Raw genomic sequence first — 23,587 nt, 5'->3', positions numbered from 1 at the left:
GAAAAATTGACAAAATTCATATAGAAAAATAATCAACATGTTGGCTTCAAGATTAAATGGGCTTTTAGGCCCAAATAGTGACAGAATAGAATTCAGGGCCCAATGTGAATTACTGATTGGTATTTTATTTTCCTTTTAAGAAATAAATAATTACTCAAAAGCGCGAAAAAACTAAAAATCCAAAATACTCCAATTTCATCTCTTCTATTTCTCTCTAGGGTTTAAGCGCTCTCTCACTAAGCTCTTTCAATGGCGAACCCTAAATCCGTCGATTCGTCTCTCTGGTGGGATCCGTTTGACTCTCTTCTCACCGACCTCGAGAATGCATCTCTCTCTGATGACCTTCCTCAACCCATCGTAATATATCTCTTCCTCTTCCTCTTCATCTGGGTGTTTTCGTGGGGGATACTGGTGCTATTTTGGTTTGCTCTATCAATTTCAGGCGAAGAAGTTGGAGGAGAACCACGCGTGGTTCCTTGGAACTCTGTCGATGTTCAAGCCACCGAGTGAGAAATCAAAAGAAGCTTTGAATTCGGATGTCGTCAAAATTAAGGAGCACCAGTTGGTGATAAAGCCCCAATTGAAAGATAAAGCCCTTCGAATCAGCTCTCATCTGGTTAGCTTCTTTTCACCATTCTTCAATTTTAATCGAACTCGAAAGAAAACTATATCAGCTATTTCATATCGACCTCAACCATGAAGGCTACGTATATAACATGTGCTTAAATTCCGAATTATTGCTCTATTGATATATGGTATTAGTGAAAATGATTATATCAGTTATGCTGGCAACTGGATATGGAGAAAAACAAATTGACAGTTTTTTTTTTTTTTCTGAATTTCTGAAATCTTGGCCAGAATCTAGATGAAATCCAATCATACATCCTCGTGGAAAGATCTATGGAGCAGGAATATGGAACCACTGACTCGGTAGCTCAAGAATTAGCTCAAGAATTCATAGACATGGTTAGTAGCTTACGTGTCTCAGCTTCCTTTGAAAACTTTTCAGTCTTCATTTTTTCATATAAATTCAGGTTTTGTTGAATAAATAGAATCTTGTGAAGGTGATCTATGAGTTCGAATTCACAATTTTTTTTAAATATCTTTGTTTCCAGCCTTTTGGTTATCTGATTGCTTTTGAATATTCTGATATAAATTACTCACAAAAGAACTCAAGATATACTTATCCAATATGCTATCATTCCTTTTCTGTAATTTGTTACTTATGTATTATGGAGCTTTTCGCTATCATATCAATAGCACGAAAAGACCAGCTTTATTACTTTATCTACTTTTGATTCTCTATAGTAAGTTCTATAGCTCATTATAGTGTAAGTTCTATAGCTCCTGTCCTATATATTTGCCAATGACTTCATTTTGTTAGCAGTTTTCAACCCTTCTTTCTTCAGCTTTCGTGCTAACACTTTTGCTGTCCTTCTGTTTTCTTGAAGATACTGCTTCAGTATTACATACAGCGCCAGTGCCTACTAAAGTGTACAAAGCGTATTCTCATACATGCATGTAAGTCGTGATTGTGTTGTTCCCTATTTTCCCACTCTCTCCTAGTTTCAGATGTCTTAACAAATATGAGCATGCATAGTTGTATATACAGTTGCTGTTAATGGAACAAAAAAAGCTTATTTTCCAATGGTGGGCTTACGCTTCTAAAATTCCGCCCAAACTTTTGTCTTGTCTTTCAACTAATTGTAGAATTTGTACAGTATATGCGCCAAGTGAGGAAAGTACAATTAAGGAAGAAGCTGTAAAGCTGATCTCAGATGGGCTTGAAAGACGACAGTCATCAGTTCTCGAGGACCTGTTTTCCTCTTGTTTTCCACAGAATATGGTATGTGTTCTGAGTCCTAGCCCTTCTTAATATCCCATTTGATCTTATTATATGTAGGACCTTACATTATACTGATGTTAAGGCACTGAGGAGGAGGCACTTATTTTCGGTCCAAATTTGATTTTCTTCAAATTTTTTTTTTTTTTGATAGGATGTCAATCTATTCGCTTTGTGGGCGGAGGAGACACTAATTGAGGACAATTTGATTTTGGATATTCTTTTCCTTATTTACAATGAATCATTTTGCTCTTGTAATGGAGAAAGATGGAGAAAACTGTGTTCTTTCTACAAGGTATCTCGAGTCACTAGCCACATGCCTGAGACTGGTTCCGTTTTTTTCTGTAACCAACCTTATTTACTTATAAGTGCTGTGTTGCAGGGGATTCTTTCAGGTTCATATAATTTTAGAAAGCTGGCTGTGTCAGTTGAAGCACAACATTCTGCATGTCGAGTTCAAATTCAGTTGCTGATGATTCTTATAGAAACGTTGGATATGGAGAATCTGTTACAAATGGTTCACGACGGAGTACCTTTCAGGTTTGTTTAACTAACTCGCGAGGACACTGCAAATATAATGTTAAAACTTTTTTCAAATAGGATACAAAACCAGCAATTTGCCTAATCCTACTTTCTCCTGAATATCTGTCGATATTGCCTAAAGGTTCTATTTTTACTTATAAGGTCTGGCACTTGTGTCTTTTCCATTGTTGATGTCCAAGAGATGGATGCAACAATCTCAAGCCTCAACACTTTTGAAGTAAAAGAAGCAGGACCTCTCGTCCTGGCTTGGGCAGTATTTCTGTGTCTTATTTCATCACTTCCTGGGAAGGAGGAAAGTCCTTTCCTGATGGTATGAAAGTGAGAATACTTGCATTACCTAGTCAGAGGGCACATTGTTTATGTGTATGTATTTACTCTTACTTTGATTACCAGGATATTGATCACGTGAGCTATGTTCATCAAGCTTTTGAGGCAGCATCCTTGAGCTATTTCCTTGAAATCCTTCAAAGTAATCTATTGAATGATTTTGATGTAAGTTATGAGAATAAAATTCTAGATACCGAGCTTAACTATGTATGCTTTCTTGAGATTGGCACTTATTTTTCTATCAAATAATAGTGTGAGATCTATTTCACCAATCCTCTGCAAATTTTGTTCATGTTAGCCTTCCCTATGTTGATTCTATCATTATTTTTCACTTACCCAGGGACCAATCTCTGGTCATCGTAGTGTCGTGAGGACTTTTATTTCAGCATTTATTGCATCTTATGAGATCAATCTTCAGGTAAACCTCCATTATCTATAGATGATAAACTATATAATTATGAGGTGTTTAAAAGTCATACTCATCTTTACATTTTTGGTAGCTGGAAGATGGCACCCTCGAGTTGATACTGGACATCCTCTGTAAGGTTTATCAAGGAGAGGTAAATTATATATGCATGTTGTCCCCTGGCTTTTTCCTTTATATTACACATCCATGAATGCTCATTGTGTGCCTTAATTATGCAGGAGTCCCTCTGTAGTCAGTTTTGGGATCGAAAAAGTTTTGTTGATGGCCCTATCCGGTGTCTCCTCTTTGATCTGGAGAGTGAATTTCCATTCAGAAGTGCTGAATTCATTCGTCTCTTGTCGTCCCTGAGTGAAGGAAGTTGGCCTGCTGAATGTGTGTAAGTATTAATTGGGTAATATACTATGTGCGTTTATGTACTTTTATATGGAACTTTTCGATGTAGACGAGAGCAATGTTTTGCATACATCAATCTAAGCTTCCTTTCTTGTCTCACTAAAGAATTTCTTATTTACTGGTTGCAAACCATCACCCCGCTGCAATCTGCTGTTCTTTTTTTTTTGTGCAGATTCAACTTTCTGGATAAATCAGTCGGGTTTTCAACCTTATTTGATATTACTAGTGACTCTCCAGCGGATGAGGCCTCTCAACTTGTTGAAACTTCCCGGCCGTTGCATATTCCAGGTCTTGAAGGTTTAGTTATTCCCAGTAATACTCGTGGGCGAATTCTGAGAGTAATCGGTGAAAATACTGTCCTTGTACGGTGGGAAGTAAGTGATATCATCATTCTTTGAAAACTCTTCATAAAGAAGACTCCTCGAATGTTATATTTTTTTTTATGGTTTTACTGATTCATGAAATACATTTTCCTTTACAAGTATTCGCTATCCGGCGTAATTGTGTTGATCATCCGTTTGGCCAATGGACTCTACATTGGTAACAATCGTGAAGCTTTTGTGACTCTGGAGCTACTTCGTCGGATGGTGACATTTAACAAGGTAACTGCATTGGTCCATTTTCATTTTTCTGCCTTTGAATCAATTCGTCTCTGACCGTATGTTTGGACGTCTCTTATGTCATAAATTATGCATCCTTATTTTTACTTCTCTGACCAGGTTCTGTAAATTGATTTCAGGCCGTATGTGTCTCCTTACTGAATATCAGCCACTTCTTTTATGTTCACGAATCTTATGTGAATGGGAAGATGGAAAGTGATGTGAGGTGAAGTATTTGCATTTTTATTTCTTTCTTACATGCTCTCTTCCTGAGTACTTGAACAGAGATAATTTTTGTTTTTTTTCAGGGTGGTTGATATAATTTGCAATTCAGTCAGAAGCCTGACTTTTGACTCTGACGGTGCAGCTGTGATGGCAATGGCTATTGATATCTTAGCTAGACTTCTGCGATGGTAAATTTTTGTGATGCTTATTCTTTTGCTGTCTTGGTTATCAATTTATTTCTTCAGTATTCCTTTTCTAGCAAATGCATGTCATAATATTATCCGTCATGTGCAATGTCTTGTTATATGGTATAGTTTGGAACTCGGTATCAGTCACTTCTCTGTGGAACATTGATTGCTAATTTTATTTTCTCTTTGAGCAGTTCCCCGTCAATTGCGCCCATGGTCTTAAAGGCAAATATATTTGACATGACTTCAGGTTCAGGCGTCCCTGACAGTGGCTACAATATTTCATTGAGGTTGGCGGTTTTCTAAGTTTGTTCATTTTCAAATATATCCTACCCATAATTAATATACTCATTGAAGTTTACCACGCCTAGCAGATTTTTCTTTTTCTTTTAATTTAGAATCATCTGTTATCCACTAGGAAGTAATATTTAACACATTGCAAACACTTGATATGCTTCTCCCAAAAAGACAAACTTTCACATGAATGCTTCGTAGATCACTGACAAATCCTCTTAATTACTAGGAACCCTCCTAAGGTTTGTAATGAGGCACATTTTCGAAAGTACTGTTTCTAGTGTTTTTAGCTTTTATTTTGAGGAATATCTCTCTTTAGTAACAAGGCTTTAATAGACGAAGCTTCCTAAAATTCAGTTTTATTTTACTTCATCGTTTTGTGCATTCTCTGGCTGCATCTGACTTATTCTTACTCTTTCCGCTGTTTTTTGTAAAGCGGTTCTTGCTCTCTCTCTGGGAAACTTGCAAAGATGATCTTGATTGACTGCGAGAAGAATGATACAAGCTGCCCATTGGTCATATCAGGCAAGTCTGCGGCAGAATTTTGTTAGTGCATAATCTACCTGACTGTGGGCTCACAGTTGTTCGATGTGTCTTGGCTCTCTATATATTGAGCCTGTCGCCTTTATTGTATAATGTTATTTTTTTTATACCTTGCAGTTCTGGAATTTACCATGCAACTTGTGGAGGGGGGACTAGAGAATGATGTAGTTTTTGCTCTAGTTGTTTTCTCGTTGCAGTATATTCTTGCTAGCCATGAGTATTGGAAATACAACAATGGAAGTATGCGTTGGAAAGTGACACTAAAGGTATGTCTTAATTATTAGCTACAGCTCCCCCTTCTCTATTTACCACCTGCTGACAGTTGGTTGCTAACTTATTGGAGTCACTGGATTCGTAGCATTTTTTTTAATATATCTTTTCTGTTATTTTCCTCGGTTTCTGCAGGTCATTGAGGTGATGAAAACGTGTCTCAGATTCAGTAAATTCTCCACAAAGCTGAGGGATGTTCTCCTTGATATTTTACTGAACGATGCCTCTGTTCACAGCGCTCTTTTCCGAATCATTTGTACGACTACACAAAATTTAGAGGTTTGGATATGATCTGGAATAGTCTTTCTTCTACTTTCCTAAGGGTCTGATGTGCTTTAATTGATTTACTGATATGTTTCTTTGCGACAGAACCTTTGTTCAAGCCGTTTTATTGAACCGGCAGAGATTGAAGGATGGCAACTTGCTATAGTCTCTGTTTTGGATGTTTTGAACGTCACACTCTCCCAATTTTCTGAGGTAAAAGCGTTGTCTTACCTCTGACCTTCTTAAAAGCTTTGGCAAGTATATCATATTTCACATAACAGATAATAGCCATTGTTCACTGTTTCCAATTGAAGATTTTTTCAAAATAATCTTGATTAATCTCTTACATTTTGCAAACAAATTGCAAACACACATTGAATATTTGCTTTGGCTAGCAATTCTTTGAACACTCTTTCTCATCCTGGTCTATAAATTGTTGCAGAGTACTCATTCTGGTCTTCCTGTGTTTCATCAAGCCATGCTGTCGTCTACAACAAAACCAATCTCAGTTGTTGCAGCTATCACATCACTGATTTCTTACTTCCGCAATCCTGTATGGACTTTCATCCAAATTCATAGTGGTTGATGCTTTGACCAATCACATGTCTAAAAATCAAATATTTTCTGCAGATTATACAGGTTTATGCTGCTCAAGTGCTGTCAAAGTTATTTGCCTTGGCAGAATCATCACAGCTCTATATAATAAGCAATGCAGGCTTTGGTCTAGACAATAAACAGGTTAGAATTATATCTTTCTTATCTGTTATCTCTTTATGTTCAGGTAGTATATTCTGCTGTCTATATGTAAGGATCAATGATAGTTTTCTTTTTAGATTACAGATTTAAGAAATTCGGTTACCCAGATCATACTTGATCTATCGGGACAAAATGAAGATCTTGTCGTTGCCACCTTGAAACTACTAACTGTTGCAGCAAGATATCAGGTTGCTTCCCATTTAAATAGCTATTTGTGCTACGCAATTGTTCTTCTTGAAATCATTTAGATTCTCCAGTTTCATCATACTGAAAAGTTGTTTCATTTTTAATATCCTTTTTCTTCAGCCTGCTCTTTTAGTGGCCATATTTGATTCAGACGAAGACTCAGATGCTGGCAACTTAAAACAGTCACGCAAAGATGCCTCCTCAATTCCTGACTGGGCTTGTAAATCTCGCTTATTGCACACTATCCTGCAATATGTAGAGAGAGCAACAGATTTTGTCGATAGGTACTTCGAAGGCTAAATATTTTTCAATCTGTCTTCTAATTACACTGAATTTCTTCTAGATGGCCTGTAATATTTACGTGATGGTTTCACCTTCTCCAGATACACAGATATATTACTGGGTTTACTTGATTTCCTGAAAACCCTTTGGCAAGAGGCTGGCCAATACGCTAATATGCTGGAACCGTTTAAGGCGTCAAAAAAGTTGTGGCAGGAATTTTCCAACATTATATCACAGGCGTCTAAGATAAAAGATTCCACGGTTGGAAGTTTAGGCAAGGAAGAGATCTCGAAATTGTTTGTGAAATATCAGTGTCAGGCTTCTGTTTTGGAAATTATGGCTTGCAACATGTTTTTGTACAAGAAGTTGCTGTTTGCGGAGTCACTTAAAAAGCCATGTGTGGAGCCAAAAAAGACGTCAAATAATGCAGTATCTCCACCCAAATTAACTTGGACAGCTGATTCAGATCCCAAGGATATTTTTTCAAAATGGTGTGACGTATCTGTTTTGGATGGCCTTATCCAGTCAGTTTCTTCCTTAGATGGTGAAAGTGAAATAAACTTCCAAGCAAAGGCACGTATTTCTTTGACCTGGTCTTCTTATGGAACTATGTTCATTGAGATTTATGTGCCATTCATTTGCTTTACTTATAAAGCTCAAGCTGTAGAGTTTCACCACACTTTACACTTTTTGCTTAGGTGCCTACATATTTCAGAAATAGTAATTAGAAGTTTTAAATATTTCTCATTTTCTGCATTGATAGGTTGCTGCCGTTTTACTTATTGTGCATTTGATTGTGAAACTGGAAACATCTGGCGCAGGAGCATTGTCTATGGTTTTAGTTGAGAAGATCAAACTCATATCAGAAATTGTATGTTGCTCTCTGTTGCCTCGATCTATATCTTTGGTCTTTTCAATACACTTTTCAAGGCATTGTCATATCTGATTCTGATGCCTATTTAACAATATGCTGACAGCTTTGTGCCCAACCTGCTTTTTCTGAGTTGTTGGCGCAATATTCAAAACTTGGTTATAGGTAAGACCATTGTTTCTTACATTTCTTTACTAATTTTCAAATTCAGTAGCACATTTATCTTTCTTAAACCTACAGTCAGCAGTGCTTCTCCTTAATCTTTAATTATCCGTTCTCATGTTATTCAAAGAGTTTATCACTGTGTCACATGTTGCTTATAATCTATTGTGTTCTATTGCTAGTGGAGGAAAGGAGTTGATGCCTATGATTTTCAGCGATCTATACTGTCATCTACAAGGAAAACTTGAGGGTCGTGATATCCCAACTGGTCCATTCAAAGAGCTTTTCCAGTTTCTTGTTGAGTCGAGCTTTTGGGAGAAAGATAAACAGGAAACTAATAAGGATGTAAATATGGCTTTGGAGGACTGTTTGTTTGACACTCAGCAAATACAGACTGAATTAGGTTTTGATATTTGGGATTTCTCTGAGTGGAAGACATCTAAAACAACTGCAGAGGAAATGTTGACTTACATGCAGAGAGCAAATTCGATGGTTTTACTCTCAACTTCGCAGCTCTCTGTTTTGCATGCATTGATTTCCGTCTTGATACTTTACGAGGATAATGTAAGTCTCTTTGTTCTAATTAGCTTTTCCGAGCCTTATCCCATCATAACACATTTATGGGCTAGATTGTTTTACCTTTCCAGCATTTAACGTTTTAGTTGATAGCTGACTCAAAGATACTAGCCGGTAGAAATGTTGCATGTCCCTCTTTGGGGATCTTAATTTATGATTTAGGTACATCTAAATGCTACACCTTATGTGCAGTCTCTTGAAGAAAGTGCAGCTGCAGAAAGGATAATCCCTTCTCGAGTCACTCTTTCAAGCATTGATATAGTATGCCGAAAATTCTTCACCACAGTTGATTCACTTGCCTCTCTCTGGGATGCACCCAAGATTGTGTTTGATATTCTTACAGCACAGGCAGACTTGCTATCCCGCCTCTTGAAATCCGCAAAGAAAAATCTTTCATTATCTATATGTGTACTTGTCCTGAGAAATGTGGGGCCTAGCCTCAAAATCCTAGGTAGTTTGAGGTATTCAAATGCTATATTGAAGAAGACGATAAACCTCCTGCTTGAGGTGCTGCTCCTGGTTGTGGGTTTTGGTTCAGACAACTCCAACTCGAGTGGGATGGGACATATGGTGCTAGCCCAAGATTTTGCAGAAATATCTGATGCTACAATTGGATTATTACCCCTTCTCTGCAACTTCATGGGGAATCCCGAGTACTTGACTCTCTGCCTGACCACAGTAGACTTGATTCTCAGAACTTTTTTGACGCCAGAGACATGGTTCCCTATTATACAAAGTCAACTCCGCTTGCAGCATGTTATTCTACAGCTTCAGGATAAGAAATCCACAGCATCGCTTTCAGCAATACTAAAATTTTTCTTAACTATTGCTCAAGTTCATGGTGGTGCTCAGATGCTTCTAAATTCTGGATTTTTCTCGACTTTAAGAGCTTTGTTAATGGAGTTTCCGGATGGAATGTCTACTTTGGTATCTGACAATGAAAAGGGCTGTCTGCTAGAAAAGACAGAAAAACCTCAGCATATCTGGGGAATCGGTTTGGCTGTGGTTACTGCCATGGTTCATTCTCTAGGATCTATTTCTGCAGGGGCTGATATTGTGGAGAGTGTCATATCTTACTTTTTCTTAGAGAAAGGTTACATGATCTCATACTATCTCGCTGCACCAGATTTCCCTTCTGATGATCGTGACAAAGTGAGACCACGAAGTCAGCGGACGTGGACTTCCCTTACTTATCTGAGAGAAACCGAGCATACTCTCCTTCTGATGTGTGCATTAGCTAGCCATTGGAGATCATGGGTTAAAATTATGAAGGATATGGATTCTGCATTAAGAGAAATGACAATACATCTCTTGGCCTTTATCAGCAAAGGTGCTCAACACCTTAGAGAGTCTCAGAGTTACACATCTCATCTGTTATGCCCTCCAGTAGTAAAAGAAGAGTTTGATTCCTGCAAAAGACCATCTTTCATCAACAGCAAGCACGGATGGTTTGCCCTAGCACCTTTAGTTTGTGTTGGGAAACCCAAGATCTCTGCAGTATCAATCTCGGCTGCTCTAGTTATCAGGGGACACACTACAGAACATCCTGGGTCTGTTCCTCAATCGCAGTTTTCAGACTCAGTTGCGATACAGATATATAGAGTGGCTTCTCTATTGTTGAAATTTCTGTGTTTACAAGCAGAGGGTGTTGTTACAAGGGCAGAGGAAGTGGGATATGTCGATCTTGCTCATTTCCCTGAGCTTCCAGAGCCGGAGATTTTACATGGTCTACAGGTACGAAAACTCGAGAACAAGAACAGTTAGTTACACTTTTTTTTTTAAATCTTCTCTGCGCCTGGTACTACAGTGTGTACGTATATTAAAATGCAGGACCAATTCACGGGAATAGTTGCTGAGCTTTGTGATAATTACAGATCCAAAGAGGTTCCAGATGAAGTAAAGAAGTTGTGCCTTTTGCTGATCCAAACGACAGAGATGTCGTTATACTTGGAACTCTGTGTTGTTCAGGTTTGCAGGATCCATCCTGTATTTGGGCGTGTGGATAACTTCTCCAAAGACTTGAAAAAGCTAGTGAAAGGTAACAAGTGTTTCTTCCCTAGTATTATTGACAAGGCTATGTTGATGATCTGGGATTTGCACGATCAATATTATTTGCTTGGGTTTGGTGCCTTATGTTTTTTTTTAATACAATTTAGTTGCAAGGAAAAAGTGAAAATTGTTTAGTAACATTTTCTGCTTCTTTTCTTTTTGTATGGATCAGCTGCTGAAGTGCATGCGTACTTAGAAACGTCCATGGATTCACTGAAGAAAATAGCTGTGTTTCTGTATCCCGGATCGCTTTAGGAACGAAACTAACATGTGGACCGGGCTTGAATGTGGTACGTATGTTTTAGATTTCTTCCTTCATGAGTGATTAAACCGGCTATTGTTAGTATTCTCTTTCTTTCAAATCATAGCTTTAAAAAATGTTCGGCTCATGGTGTCCACTCCATTTGGGTTTTTAGTTGCTTTACCTCTCAACAAATTCTTTTGATTGGTTCTCTCTCACTCTAGACCACCGAAAGTGCAGTTCCGAATAATTCTCACTGAACTAACTTTTGATAATCCCCACTATTCTAGATCATTCTGATTTTCGAATTCACTCTACTCTTTATCACAAAATTTAACCCAAAAAAAAAACACTTATCACAGTTAACATTTCCGAGGATGAATTCACTTGGACTTCTGCGCAAAGCATTGATGGTGTTATTGAAAGTGATGCATATAATAATCTATGCGTTACTACTAAACTAGAGTTAACGTTTTCAATTATTTAGCATTTGAATTAACGGTAAATAAAATTAATTTCAAGAGAAATTAGTGGGGTTTTGTATCGTATGAAATTGTGGGACACGTGTGGCACGTTGCTCGAGAAGGGGCATATGCCAAGTCTGAGATACTCCAACGCACTGACTGACTGACCCCTAATAAACCGGTGGTCAAACTCTAACCTAACCACGGTTAAGTTTTTAAAGCCGTTGAGATCTGTCCACGCGTAATAATCTAGTTTTTCTGTGAGATATTCGCCGCTTCCCTTGGCCGGCTATAAATTCCAAACCTCACCGCTAAATCCTCAACATACATCCTCTTCTTCTTCTTCGGTGTTTTAGACGTTTCACTGAAACACACACCACAACAACCAACAATGGCGTTCCCTAAGGTATACTTCGACATGACCATCGATGGCCAGCCCGCGGGAAGGATCGTGATGGAGCTGTACACCGACAAGACTCCCAAGACTGCCGAGAATTTCAGAGCTCTCTGCACCGGAGAGAAAGGAGTTGGCAGTAGCGGGAAACCCCTTCACTTCAAGGGATCTAAGTTTCACCGTGTGATCCCTAACTTCATGTGTCAGGGAGGAGATTTCACCGCCGGGAACGGAACAGGCGGTGAGTCGATCTACGGGACCAAGTTTAAGGACGAGAATTTCGAGAGGAAGCACACCGGACCTGGTATACTGTCGATGGCGAACGCCGGTGCAAACACGAACGGATCTCAGTTCTTCATCTGCACCGTGAAGACCGATTGGCTTGATGGTAAGCACGTGGTGTTTGGGCAGGTCGTGGAAGGGTTAGACGTGGTGAAGGCGATCGAGAAGGTTGGGTCGTCATCTGGAAAGCCGACGAAGCCGGTGGTTGTCGCCGATTGTGGCCAGCTCTCTTAGGATATCATCTTAAAACCTTTCTTAATTTAGCATCCTCGTGGTCGTGTCTGTCTCTTTTCTATGGAGTCTTTAAAGATTGTAGTCATAAGTTTGGTGTGTTCTCATGGGAACATATAAAAACTTCCCCCCTTTATTAACTACCATAAATAAATGAGCACTCTTCATTATCCTATTCTCTGGTTTGCTTATACGGAGTATATAATAGGAGTATAATCTAATTTAGGTTACCAATCTCGTCATTGTTTAACTGCATTTCCATGGGAACAGATAAAAACTCACCTTTTTCTGAGTAATGGTGGACGTTTATTATCCCCCGACAGTACACCACCACCAGGTCTTGGTCTAAAAAGTAACACACGTGATTCTGTATACAGAGAGTGAACCTAATCAATGACAATAATAACAAAGACCAGTTGGCCTAATCATATCTTTCTACAACTAAATTTGACGAAGCCCTCCAAATAATTAACTATACGCAGCCAGCAGGAACGCATATGCTGCTTTAATTAAGATTTTCAGAATAAAATAATTTGTGAGGAAGCCTAAAGAAGTCAATACGTGTGAAAGACGTCCACCCATTTTATTCAAATTTTGTTCTTATATCTTATATAATAATGAAATAATATAGCAGCTGCTGTTGGTTAATGAAGAATCCTCTATCGTGTATCAGGAATATTCCAACAAGTTTTTGAAATTTTCACGTTGGACTCGGCTCTCGTAAAATTACAAACAGATGAACAACTATAAAAAAGGATTAAAGAAGTTATTTTACCCAATAACAAAAAAGTTGCGGGTGATGGGGTGGTACGCGAAGCAGCAGATTATTAATTTAAAAATCGCAAGTTAATATTTCCGACAAGACGATGAGCTGTCGTCTCCGGAGAGGAGGGGGAATTTCTCTCTTTCTCTTTCTCTCTCTCTCTCTCCCGTTTGAATTCAATTTCACCACAACTCAAAAATATTCCTGCGATTCTCCTTCCTTCCTTCCTCCTGCGTCCCTAGCGGGGAAATCACGATTTTGAGATCATCAAAATTAAAAAAAAAAAAAAAAAAAACAAACAAATAGATGGTGTCGGACAATGAGATGGGTCTGGCGTTAGCTGTGTCGTCGAGTGTCTTCATAGGTTCCAGCTTCATTTTGAAGAAGAAAGGTCTCAAGCGTGCTGCCGCTAATGGCACCCGCGCTGGTTCGTTTAGAATCTCTAGTTTTGTTCTAAAATCTTTGTTGCTTTTTACCAATCCCTCCATGCTCCAGAATTTACTACGCTCTGCTTGATTATTGGATAGATGTGGGGGATTAATATCATCAATTTTGAACTACCCATCTGCTCAATTGGGGTTTTGCTGTCTGAATTCATTTGGTAGACGTTGAAATGGATCGATGTTGAAACCCAACTCTCAAGTTAGGTTCTAGGTGTCTGAATTACTCACCTTTTGTTAGTGTCCTCTAATATACAGATCATCATCATCATCTATAGATTTCTTATGCACTATGTTATGTTTCCCCTCAATTTTTAGAGGTGGGAAAGAAAGGTCAAAGGAAATAATGCTTCGCGCCAACTTGGTTCTCTGTACCTTTCTGCTATCATTTTTGTTTGAGAATATTGCCCATGTCAACAAATGGGATTATGACTTGCTTCATGAATCGTGCAGGGTTCGGAGGCTATACATATTTGTTAGAGCCCCTTTGGTGGGTAGGCTTGGTAACAAGTGAGTAATTAACCATCTTTTATTTCCATATGACTCTTTCTTTAATCTTATTCTAAATGTGAGATTTTGTAACTCAGTGACTTTTGGAGAAATTGCTAACTTTGTGGCTTACGTTTATGCACCGGCTGTATTAGTCACTCCTCTTGGTGCTTTAAGTATAATCATCAGGTATGTGCACTAATAACATCTTTTTGAGAGGTACTTCACCTTTTCTCTAACTAACTTTTCATTCTTCAATGGATCCTATAGTGCTGTTTTGGCACATTTCTTGTTAGACGAAAAACTTAGGAAAATGGGAGTTTGGGGATGTGTTTGTTGCATTGTGGGCTCAGTTATGATCGTCATACACGCACCTCAGGAGCAGACTCCCAATTCTGTTGAAGAAATCTGGAAACTAGCAATGCAGCCAGGTTTTTTGCTCTTTGTAACTCTCTCTCTCTTACACACACACACACACACAATTTGTGTGTTTATGTTACTGGTCTAGAGAATAACGTATACTCCTCTATTTTTGTATGAGACAGCTTTTCTAATTTACGTAGCCATATCAATGTCGATTGTCCTGGCTTTGATTCTGTACTGTGAACCTCTCTGCGGCCAAACCAATATTCTTGTCTATATCGGAATTTGTTCATTGATGGGTTCTCTTACAGTAAGCATCTCGGATATAGTGTTGAGATCTATTTCTTTTCCCATTTTTGTTTTCTAAAGGTTGTATTCTCAAATAGGTTATGAGCATAAAGGCTGTAGGGATTGCGATAAAGTTAACATTTGAAGGGATAAACCAGATTTGGTATCCAGAGACTTGGTTTTTTGCCATTGTTGCAGCAATCTGTGTGGTTATGCAAATGATTTACCTAAACAAGGTAAGAAGAACATGTACATGTGTCTGTGTGATGTAGTGTTGAGCACTTTGGCCAATTGTTAATAGTAATATGTTTTGTTTTGCTAGGCGCTGGACACTTTCAACGCAGCAATTGTTTCTCCAATTTATTATGTGATGTTCACAACACTCACAATTGTTGCTAGTGCAATCATGTTCAAGGTAAAGAAACTTTAACTAACAACGTTTTAAGAGTAATAATCCTGTTTCAAGATTGTCAAAAGGAAAAACAGTTAAATGAATCGCTTATTTTTTTAACAGGACTGGAATGGGCAAAACACAGACAGCATAGCCTCTGAGATTTGTGGATTCATCACAGTGCTTACAGGAACAGTTATACTCCATGCGACAAGAGAAGAGGAACAAGCTTCGCCTGGAAGAATGAGATGGCAAGATTCAGGGAAGAGCTTTGACGAAGAACATTTGACAAGTTTGTACAGTCCTGAATATTAGGAAGGTAAAAAGATCTAAACCTTCTTCTCCCTCAAATAATCTCCTAGTGGGGGAAAGAATGTACACTAGCTTTGTGTATACAACATGATAGTTTTGTAATAGTCTTTTGTGGTTTCTCTATACAAATTTGTCCATTGTTTGTTCATATTCATTTATTTTTGAGCTAAGTTAGTACAGATTTGTAACTAGATAATATTATTGTTGACTTTGATTACTATTAATTATTTTGATTGTTTTAGCAATATTGTTTCCTTCTCCTTGTAGGTGAAGGAATGGAAATTAATATCCGGACCTAAATAGTAAATAATAAACCCTATTAGATATGAATATGATGAATTAATAATAACCGTCCGATCAAAACCCAAAAAGATGGTAAGTATAAAAAGGAAATCGAGATTTGGTGCGGTCTAAAGAAGGAGAGCCATTCATTATTTTTGATTCACACAACGAAGAGAGAAGAAGCAGAAGACGAATCCAACCATGGCGGCTGCTGTATCATCTGTTTGGGCAAAGCCTGGTGCTTGGGCTCTTGAAGCCGAGGAACACGAAGCTGAACTCAAGCAACAAGCCCCTCCCTCCACACAGAAATCCTCTGCCGGAGATTCCTCCGATTTCCCTTCCTTAGCCGCTGCTGCCACCACCAAAACGAAGAAGAAGAAGGCCCAAACCATATCTCTCGCCGAATTCGCTACCTACGGTTCCGCTAAGGCGGCGGCACAGACGGAGCGTCTCACTCAGGCTGAGCTGGTATCTCTTCCGACCGGTCCACGTGAACGCTCTGCTGATGAGCTTGATAGATCTAAGCTTGGAGGTGGTTTCCGGAGCTATGGCGGGGGTCGTTACGGAGATGAATCGTCCAGCTCGAGGTGGGGTTCGTCTAGGGTTTCGGAGGATGGGGAAAGGAGAGGCGGTGGATTCAACAGGGACAGGGAACCTAGTAGGGATTCGGGTCCCTCGCGTGCGGATGAGGATGATAACTGGGCCGCCGCCAAGAAACCAATTGGCGGAAACGGATTCGAGAGAAGAGAGAGAGGCGCCGGCGGAGGATTCTTCGAATCTCAGTCCAAGGCTGATGAAGTCGATAGCTGGGTCTCCTCTAAGCCATCGGAGCCCCGGAGATATGAGAAAAGGGGAAGTTTTGAATCCTTGTCTAGAAACCGTGATTCTCAATACGGCGGTGGAGGTAGTTCTGATTCGGACACCTGGGGGAGGAGAAGAGAAGAGAGCAGTGGTGCAAACGGCGTGCCATCACCGACTGCTGGCTCACGGCCGAGATTGGTGTTACAGCCACGTACACTTCCTGTGGCCGTTGTGGAGGTAGTGAAGCCGGAGAGTCCGGTCTTGGTCATTGTCGAGAAACCTAAAGGTGCCAATCCTTTTGGGAACGCAAGACCTAGAGAGGAAGTTCTGGCTGAGAAAGGCCAGGATTGGAAAGAGATTGACGAGAAGCTCGAGGCTGACAAGCTTAAGGACGTTGCTGCAGCCATTGAGAAGCCTGATGAGAAATCTCCAGGGAAGATGGGGGGCTTTGGCCTTGGCAATGGCCGCAAAGACGACGAACGTACTGAAAGAAGTTGGAGGAAAAGGTATATCTTCTTTGACTACAAAACTTGGTTTATTCGTTTCTTTAGTTTGCCTGCTTGATAATATTATTTTAGACTGGCAAAGTAGTATGTGGTTGTGATCTCTTAGTGTCCGTGGAAATTATTGATATGGGTCTAAGAAAATTGTGAATGTTGTGGGAGATATAGATTCATATATATGCTATAACTGATAGTGAGATATTTGATGATCATGAGTTATGAATCTAGTTTTTGGGGAAACCAGTTTTTAATATGTTAAATTTGGTGTTATTAGCTTTTTTCTACCTTCATTCATACATGCAAGTTGGTGTCTTGAAGTGAACCTCTTTCTAGGCTGAAAGATTGAATCCCTCTTTTCTGCTTTTTTCATATGGCATCGCATGTTTCTCTGAGAGCTCTGTTTTTCTCTTTCTGCGTGATGGTAATATAATCAGTGTGGTTGGGTAATGTGGCAAGTTTTAAATCTTGTGAGATTGTTTCTTACTCTTGGATTATTTTGTCTTTGAACATTGAAGCACGGAGCAATCTGAGGAGGAACCAGCTGTAGAAGAGGCTAAGAAGGAAGAGGCTGAGGGCGAACTGGCTGTAGAAGAGGCTAAGAAGGAAGAGACTGAGAAGGAAGCAGCTGTAGAAGAGGCTAAGAAGGAAGAGACGGATGACAAAATCTAAAGAGTCAAAAGGCATTTTTGTGGATTGTGATAGAACAAGTTGGGTTCTCCAAGTTTAGCTTCTGAGAATTTGTGTTGTTTAATTTGGATAAGTTAAAAGTTGTGTGGGGAACTGGATAGAAAATTTTGGTAGGGTCTTTTTATAATCTCTCTCTGTCTCTCAGTCTTGTTTGCATACTCTGTTGCAAATTTTTAGGGTTTTGCGTGTCTTTTATATTTTTTACGAGTTGTACAATTTCATTATTGGTTTACTCTTTCTTTGAATTTGGGAGCGCCTTTAGGTTGGCAGTGGTGATCAATGGTGCGTACTGCGTAGAGTGAGTGTTGTTTATTATTAAGAGCCCAATTGGGCCGACTTAACCCGACCCAGTAGTATCAGATCTGACCCGAATTCTTTAATCATCTTGATCGGTGTAGTCCACCTTGCAAAGAAAAAGGAGAAAGATATGTGGTGAGGAATAAAACCTGTACAGATTAAAATTCTACAGTACTGGAAAGTTATTAAAAAAAAAAAAAGCACACACCAAGCATACTGAGTGTCGTGAGACGGGGAATATGATAACCCCACGCGCTCTCTGGAGTTGAATTTGATTAGCCATTTTGATAACACGCGCTTAACGCTCTCGAGGTGCGCGTGGTCCTTATCGAAATAAAGTACTACTGTATTATTCTGTCTTTTTTTTATTTAAACCCAAAAAATACTGTTATTCTTTTCTAGCAAAATCTCAAAGCTTTTTAGAATGATAATTTTTAAAAAATAAATAAATCTCTATAGATGTTTTTAAAGTTGTCAAAAACACCACTATAAATTTGAACATATCAATATCAAGTAGAAATTTTTGAAATCAACAAATCTCCCCTTAAATGAAATATATATAGACAGAAATTTGGCGGAAATATATCTTTTTCCATGGTCTCGTATAATTTCTATTTACTTGATGAATGATGACTATGGTTTTTTTTTTTTTGGTTTGGCTTAGATAACTATGGCTTATTATCTCTAAATAAAATGAACTGATCTAATCCAAATCGAAAACTAAAACTCTGTCTAAACCCCACTCCAATTTTAATCCCCAAAAGAGGAAAAAAAAAAGGTGTAGATGCATTATTTTCGCGAGAGATTACTGTAGTATTCTATATTCATAATGAACCTGAATGCTATGCATTTACTACTTCTTTTTCTTATATAGAAAAATATCATTAGATTTTCTGAATAAATGACATATACACTCTTTTAATCTGTTCTTTCCAATTGTGTAGTATCTTTTTATAGAAGAAAATCTTTGCCTAAAAAAACTTTCCTAAAACTTTAAGTGATCACACTATATAGTAGTATGTTTTAGATACATTTGGATACTAATCCTTCATATCAATTTCTTAATTTTTATAATTATGAAGAACACACTCGTAACATTTTTCACACTCTGTTTGAGCGTGGCCGTTCTGGCAGCGCGTCACGAGTCCTACTACTGCAAAACCAAACCGGCTAATATGAAGGAGGAAAAAGTGACACGTGTCCGATTCTATCTTCGTGATACCCTCAGTGGCCAAAACCCTACCGCCGTTAGAATCGCACATGCCAATCTCACCGGCGGCTCAGAGTCTCCGGTGGGTTTTGGAAGCCTCTTTGCAATAGACGATCCACTCACCGTCGGACCGGAGAAACATTCGAAAGAGATAGGGAACGGTCAAGGGATGTATGTCTCCGGGAGCAAAGAGATGAGCAAATTCTCGATTGTGATGTACGTCGATTTGGCTTTCACGACGGGGAAGTTCAATGGAAGCTCAATCAGTATCTTCTCGAGGAATCCGGTGGCGGAAGAGGCCGGAGAGCGAGAGATCGCGATAGTTGGTGGCCGTGGGAAATTCAGAATGGCGAGAGGTTTCGTCAAAATAAAAACACATAAGATTGACATGAAAACCGGTGATGCTGTTCTCCGATATGATGCTACTGTTTACCATTATTAATATATATATATATATATATATATTTATATATGTTCCAATCAAAATAATAAAAACGCCAACTACGTTAATAATTCAGATTAAAACTGATTTTTGCAGGATCATGAGATTATAATTATGTTGCAATCATTCTTTTCAGATTAAAATTGTTGTTTTACAAATCTTTCGTGGATAGTAATATTTGTGATAGCGTTACAAAAGACATGAAAGGGCCAAGTGAGTCTATGATTGATTTCCCGTCGGATCCTATCCAAATTTTATCCAAAATATTAATTATCGATGCCTTATTTAAATTTTTGGATCGACTTTTATTTCAATTGAAATTTAACATGTGTGTCTTTGCATAGCAAATGAAAAAAAAAAAAAAAAAAAACACATTCGTCTATGAAATCAAAATCACGTTGTATTGATATCTTTCACGTCGGAGAAAGCCAGCTCATAGAAAGTGACAAAATAATAACTAAAAAAGAAGACATCAATACAACAAAAAATCAAATATGGATCTACCAATACCATACACTATAAAGTATAAAGCCACTCTCCCATCAATTACAACCCAACCACTCTTTGAATATATCTCAACCAATCAATCGGTTCCATTTATCACATATATGTTCCCACAAAAAAAAAAATTTGCAAGAAAATTATAGTAATTGATCTAAACGGTGTATTGATAAAGTAGCGTAATTATTAAAAATTAACGTATAATTCGCAACTTTTTCGTACCAATAATAAACAGAAACAGAAGAAAGCATAACAATAATATTTTTTTTTTTTAAAAACAATCATAACAACTTATGAGTAAATGTTCATTTATAAAGGCGTGGAACGTTTTTAAAAAAAGCAAGAATAGAAATCAATAAAATAGTGATCAGGAGAGAGAGAGAGCAAAGGGAAAGGGTTCATCCTCACCAGTCACCAATGGGGTCTCACCTTTCCAAACAACTCGAGCGGCGAAAAGCCATCTCCACGGAAAAGAAAGCCCTCATCGATCTCGAGAAATCTTGCGGCTGCGAGTTTCCTGGCTGTGATTACATGCCTTCTGATCGTAAAAACTGGATGTCCGGCGTTGGACCTGAAAAGCTTCACATCAACAAGATCGTCTGGCCAGGCACGCACGACTCCGCCACCAACAAAATCGGTATACGATTTGTGTCTCGTCCTTTTGCTCAGTGTCAATCTCTCTCCATCTATAACCAGCTCGTGGCTGGTACTCGAGTCCTTGACATTCGTGTCCAAGAAGATCGCCGTGTCTGCCACGGTATCCTCAAGACTTACAGCGTCGACGTTGTATTAGCCGATCTCAAACGGTTTCTGTCCGAAACAGAGTCCGAGATTGTCATTCTTGAGATCAGAACAGAGTTTGGACACGAAGATCCACCGGAGTTCGATAAGTATCTTGTGGAACAGCTTGGAGAGCATCTGATTCACCAGGACGATCACGTGTTCACCAAGACAGTCGCTGAGCTGCTTACCAAGAGAGTGATCTGCGTTTGGAAACCGAGGAAATCGCCTCAGCCTAAGCATGGCGATCCGCTGTGGAGTGCCGGTTACCTGAAAGACAATTGGATCGATACGGATCTTCCATCGACCAAATTCGAGAGCAACATCAAGCATTTGAGCCAGCAGCAACCGGCTACTTACAGGAAATTCTTCTACCGGGTGGAGAACACTGTGACGCCGCAGCCTGATAACCCGATAATGTGTGTAAAACCGGTGACTAAGAGGATCCATTGCTACGCCAAGGTGTTCATCATCGAGTGTGTAAAGAGAGGATGTGCTGACAAGCTGCAGATATTCTCAACGGATTTCATAGATAAAGAATTTGTTGATGCTTGCGTTGGGCTCACATTTGCGAAAGCTGAAGGCAAGGCCTGAGGAATGAGCGTGTGTAGAGACAGACTTTGTATATTTTAAAGGAAAAGAATCAGAACATGGCTGCTGTGTTGTTAGGAATCCTTGTGTATGAAAACACGTCAGTGTGTGTGTTTGATTTAAGAGTGTATCTTCATATACATTACTAAATATTTGATTCAATTGTCAAAGATCCAAAATCAAGGTAAAGAATTCTGCAGAGCAAATAGTAGTATTTCTCTTCATATATATAGGTAGTGTATAAACTCAAAATGTTGGTAATGAAAAGAATGATCATATTCAGAGATGAAGTAAGAAAACCACCCAAAAATGAGAAGACATATATTAAGGAAGAGATTTCAACTATAGTTATACTTTTTCAGATGATGCAGCAGTCCATAGACTGGCAAAACAGAAGGAAGAAGCACGCAGATTCATGATAGAAAACAAACTAGTCTATATATAGTTTACAAAGTGAAAGAGAGCTAACCTGAGAGAGGACTATATATCTCTGCTACAATATAATGGCTCTTTTTGTGACACCAGTGTGATTTTGGGGGTATGCCAATTCTATCTTGTCTAAATAGAATTAATTATGCTAGAATTCTCATATCAGTAGCTAATGACACAATATGCATCTCTCTAATTCCATTCTTTGATCAATCTATAAAGCGACATATGAAGGAAACTGAGTTAAAGGGAAAAGACACAAGTAAGTGTTGAAGAATGAAAATCACTAGTGTGTGGAAACGATAGGTTACCTCTAAGCATAGTGCAAAATCCCAATTATTAGAGGTTAGATCTCAATCACTTCAAAAAAAAAAAAACGACTGTAAAGGCTAATAAGCCCCACGAGATGTCAAAGATTATTTGTGGTCAGAAAACAAAAGGTGTTGATCCACAGAAACAAGCCTAACCAGGAGTATCTGATTCTGAGATCAGCGGCGACACCACTCCTTTTGAGTTATCTCTCGGGCATTATAGATGCAGCAAGAGAGTTCACCTTTTTATTTATTTATTTAAACGGCTGCGTTTTGAGTCGTATTATTCTCCCTCTCATAATGAAATGTTACCAGTTTACTTCTACACATTCTTAGAATTAAGAGCTAAATTTGTGATATTTACATATTATTATTGATGACAAAAAAAAAAAAAAAACATATTATTCGTCAACAGGATCTGTTTTGAACCCTCAATAAAACTTCTATAAACTTACACATTTACTACTCAAAATCGAGATCCAGCAAGGACAGACAATCTCTATGCGGTCAATAGTCGTCTCAATTTTCTTCATACAATTATTATACTATTTGGTAAAAAATACTCAAAAAGTGTCATTTTAGAGTTTTGCACACAGATTAAGAAAACATTAAATTTTTTATTTTTTCTAAACAAAAACATCATTAACTATATACCTAAACATAATCTGCCCAATAGTAAAACAATATACAGAATACTAATAGTCATAAAACATAAAAAATCATTAAATTTTGCATTGAAAACCTAAAACGACACTCTTTGTAAAACAAAAATAAAACCTTAAAACGACATTCTTTATGAAACAGAGGGAGTACTATTTAGAATTTTGAAGTAGTATATACTATATATATCTGCTTCATGAACAGTTAATGCTTATTTTGACCAGAAGATTGAGAAATTTGTATATTGACCAGTTGAAATATCTGCTGACGTCGTATATCATTCTTTAATGTTGTTGTTGACTGCAACCAAAATTAAATACCTACCAAGTAAAGAAAATTAAATGATCTTCTCTCTCTATTCCCAGAGAGCTTTTTAGATCTGAATCTGACGGCTGATATACCTCCTGAAAAACACCCCAACCGTCCAGATGCAACCGCTTGCTGGGCCAACGATCCATTCTCTTTCCCGAAATGGATTATTAATGTATAAGCCTGGCCCATTTTGTTTTTGAGTTACAGATTCTGTTTTCTTTTGTTTAAATTTTAGTTGCAGATTCATTTTCGAAATCAACGCAATTTTTATGTTTATTAATTATCTCTCTCTCTCTTACTAATTTTACTATTCAAAAACAGTCCC

At 38.4% G+C, this 23,587-nt stretch overlaps 6 protein-coding genes across 7 annotated transcripts; all 6 read left to right on the top strand.

Moving 5' to 3' along the window:
- The first annotated feature begins 156 nt into the window (after nt 1-156).
- On the top strand, nt 157-11,257 carry LOC9304933. The gene is made up of 32 exons (XM_021018740.1): nt 157-357; nt 443-616; nt 859-966; nt 1,452-1,521; nt 1,722-1,846; nt 1,998-2,138; nt 2,226-2,383; nt 2,528-2,696; nt 2,780-2,878; nt 3,054-3,131; nt 3,214-3,273; nt 3,359-3,516; nt 3,706-3,907; nt 4,016-4,135; nt 4,273-4,358; nt 4,441-4,545; nt 4,740-4,835; nt 5,276-5,364; nt 5,500-5,648; nt 5,788-5,931; nt 6,022-6,129; nt 6,359-6,469; nt 6,547-6,654; nt 6,750-6,860; nt 6,979-7,142; nt 7,242-7,713; nt 7,904-8,011; nt 8,118-8,176; nt 8,356-8,737; nt 8,942-10,483; nt 10,580-10,787; nt 10,971-11,257. Exons 1-32 carry the CDS (start codon nt 250-252, stop codon nt 11,051-11,053), a joined length of 5,895 nt encoding a protein of 1,964 aa, XP_020874399.1. The 5' UTR covers nt 157-249; the 3' UTR covers nt 11,054-11,257.
- LOC9304930 (probable magnesium transporter NIPA7) lies at nt 11,003-15,701 on the top strand. Of its 2 annotated transcripts, none has more exons than XM_021018743.1 (8): nt 11,003-11,088; nt 14,067-14,123; nt 14,201-14,291; nt 14,373-14,533; nt 14,648-14,775; nt 14,852-14,989; nt 15,076-15,168; nt 15,268-15,697. In XM_021018743.1, exons 1-8 carry the CDS (start codon nt 11,067-11,069, stop codon nt 15,457-15,459), a joined length of 882 nt encoding a protein of 293 aa, XP_020874402.1. In that variant the 5' UTR covers nt 11,003-11,066; the 3' UTR covers nt 15,460-15,697. The 2 variants fall into 2 exon arrangements, with proteins under 2 accessions (XP_020874402.1, XP_020874401.1); XM_021018742.1 differs by lacking the exon at nt 11,003-11,088 and adding an exon at nt 13,248-13,600 and having other exon boundaries at nt 15,268-15,701.
- Nucleotides 11,766-12,585, top strand: LOC9304931 (peptidyl-prolyl cis-trans isomerase CYP18-3). The gene has a single exon (XM_021018744.1). The coding sequence runs from the start codon at nt 11,895-11,897 to the stop codon at nt 12,411-12,413; it is 519 nt and encodes a 172-aa protein (XP_020874403.1). The 5' UTR covers nt 11,766-11,894; the 3' UTR covers nt 12,414-12,585.
- A 164-nt stretch (nt 15,702-15,865) lies between the features above and the next one.
- On the top strand, nt 15,866-17,976 carry LOC9304929 (eukaryotic translation initiation factor 4B3). The gene is made up of 2 exons (XM_021018741.1): nt 15,866-17,045; nt 17,558-17,976. The coding sequence occupies exons 1-2, from the start codon at nt 15,940-15,942 to the stop codon at nt 17,709-17,711; spliced, it is 1,260 nt and encodes a 419-aa protein (XP_020874400.1). The 5' UTR covers nt 15,866-15,939; the 3' UTR covers nt 17,712-17,976.
- A 712-nt stretch (nt 17,977-18,688) lies between these two features.
- LOC9304928 (dirigent protein 15) lies at nt 18,689-19,910 on the top strand. The gene has a single exon (XM_002868810.2). It carries the CDS (start codon nt 19,103-19,105, stop codon nt 19,676-19,678), a length of 576 nt encoding a protein of 191 aa, XP_002868856.1. The 5' UTR covers nt 18,689-19,102; the 3' UTR covers nt 19,679-19,910.
- A 567-nt stretch (nt 19,911-20,477) lies between these two features.
- On the top strand, nt 20,478-22,356 carry LOC9302888 (PI-PLC X-box domain-containing protein DDB_G0293730). The gene has a single exon (XM_002868809.2). The coding sequence runs from the start codon at nt 20,597-20,599 to the stop codon at nt 21,551-21,553; it is 957 nt and encodes a 318-aa protein (XP_002868855.1). The 5' UTR covers nt 20,478-20,596; the 3' UTR covers nt 21,554-22,356.
- Nucleotides 22,357-23,587: the final 1,231 nt, after the last annotated feature.

This window comes from Arabidopsis lyrata (genome assembly GCF_000004255.2).
Source record: "Arabidopsis lyrata subsp. lyrata unplaced genomic scaffold ARALYscaffold_7, whole genome shotgun sequence".
NCBI lineage: Eukaryota > Viridiplantae > Streptophyta > Magnoliopsida > Brassicales > Brassicaceae > Arabidopsis > Arabidopsis lyrata.
This window is presented reverse-complemented; position numbering and strand designations above follow the sequence as displayed.

Bases quoted from the DNA above. Each gene is read 5' to 3' on its own strand.
- LOC9304930 (XM_021018742.1), top strand. From the start codon at position 13,480: ATGGTGTCGGACAATGAGATGGGTCTGGCGTTAGCTGTGTCGTCGAGT. The intron at 14,776-14,851 runs GTAAGCATCTCG...ATTCTCAAATAG, and splicing joins CATTGATGGGTTCTCTTACA to GTTATGAGCATAAAGGCTGT. The intron at 14,990-15,075 runs GTAAGAAGAACA...TTGTTTTGCTAG, and splicing joins AAATGATTTACCTAAACAAG to GCGCTGGACACTTTCAACGC.
- LOC9304928 (XM_002868810.2), top strand. From the start codon at position 19,103: ATGAAGAACACACTCGTAACATTTTTCACACTCTGTTTGAGCGTGGCC.
- LOC9304929 (XM_021018741.1), top strand. From the start codon at position 15,940: ATGGCGGCTGCTGTATCATCTGTTTGGGCAAAGCCTGGTGCTTGGGCT. The intron at 17,046-17,557 runs GTATATCTTCTT...TGAACATTGAAG, and splicing joins GAAAGAAGTTGGAGGAAAAG to CACGGAGCAATCTGAGGAGG.
- LOC9304931 (XM_021018744.1), top strand. From the start codon at position 11,895: ATGGCGTTCCCTAAGGTATACTTCGACATGACCATCGATGGCCAGCCC.
- LOC9304933 (XM_021018740.1), top strand. From the start codon at position 250: ATGGCGAACCCTAAATCCGTCGATTCGTCTCTCTGGTGGGATCCGTTT. The intron at 4,136-4,272 runs GTAACTGCATTG...AATTGATTTCAG, and splicing joins GGATGGTGACATTTAACAAG to GCCGTATGTGTCTCCTTACT. The intron at 8,177-8,355 runs GTAAGACCATTG...TTCTATTGCTAG, and splicing joins TATTCAAAACTTGGTTATAG to TGGAGGAAAGGAGTTGATGC.
- LOC9302888 (XM_002868809.2), top strand. From the start codon at position 20,597: ATGGGGTCTCACCTTTCCAAACAACTCGAGCGGCGAAAAGCCATCTCC.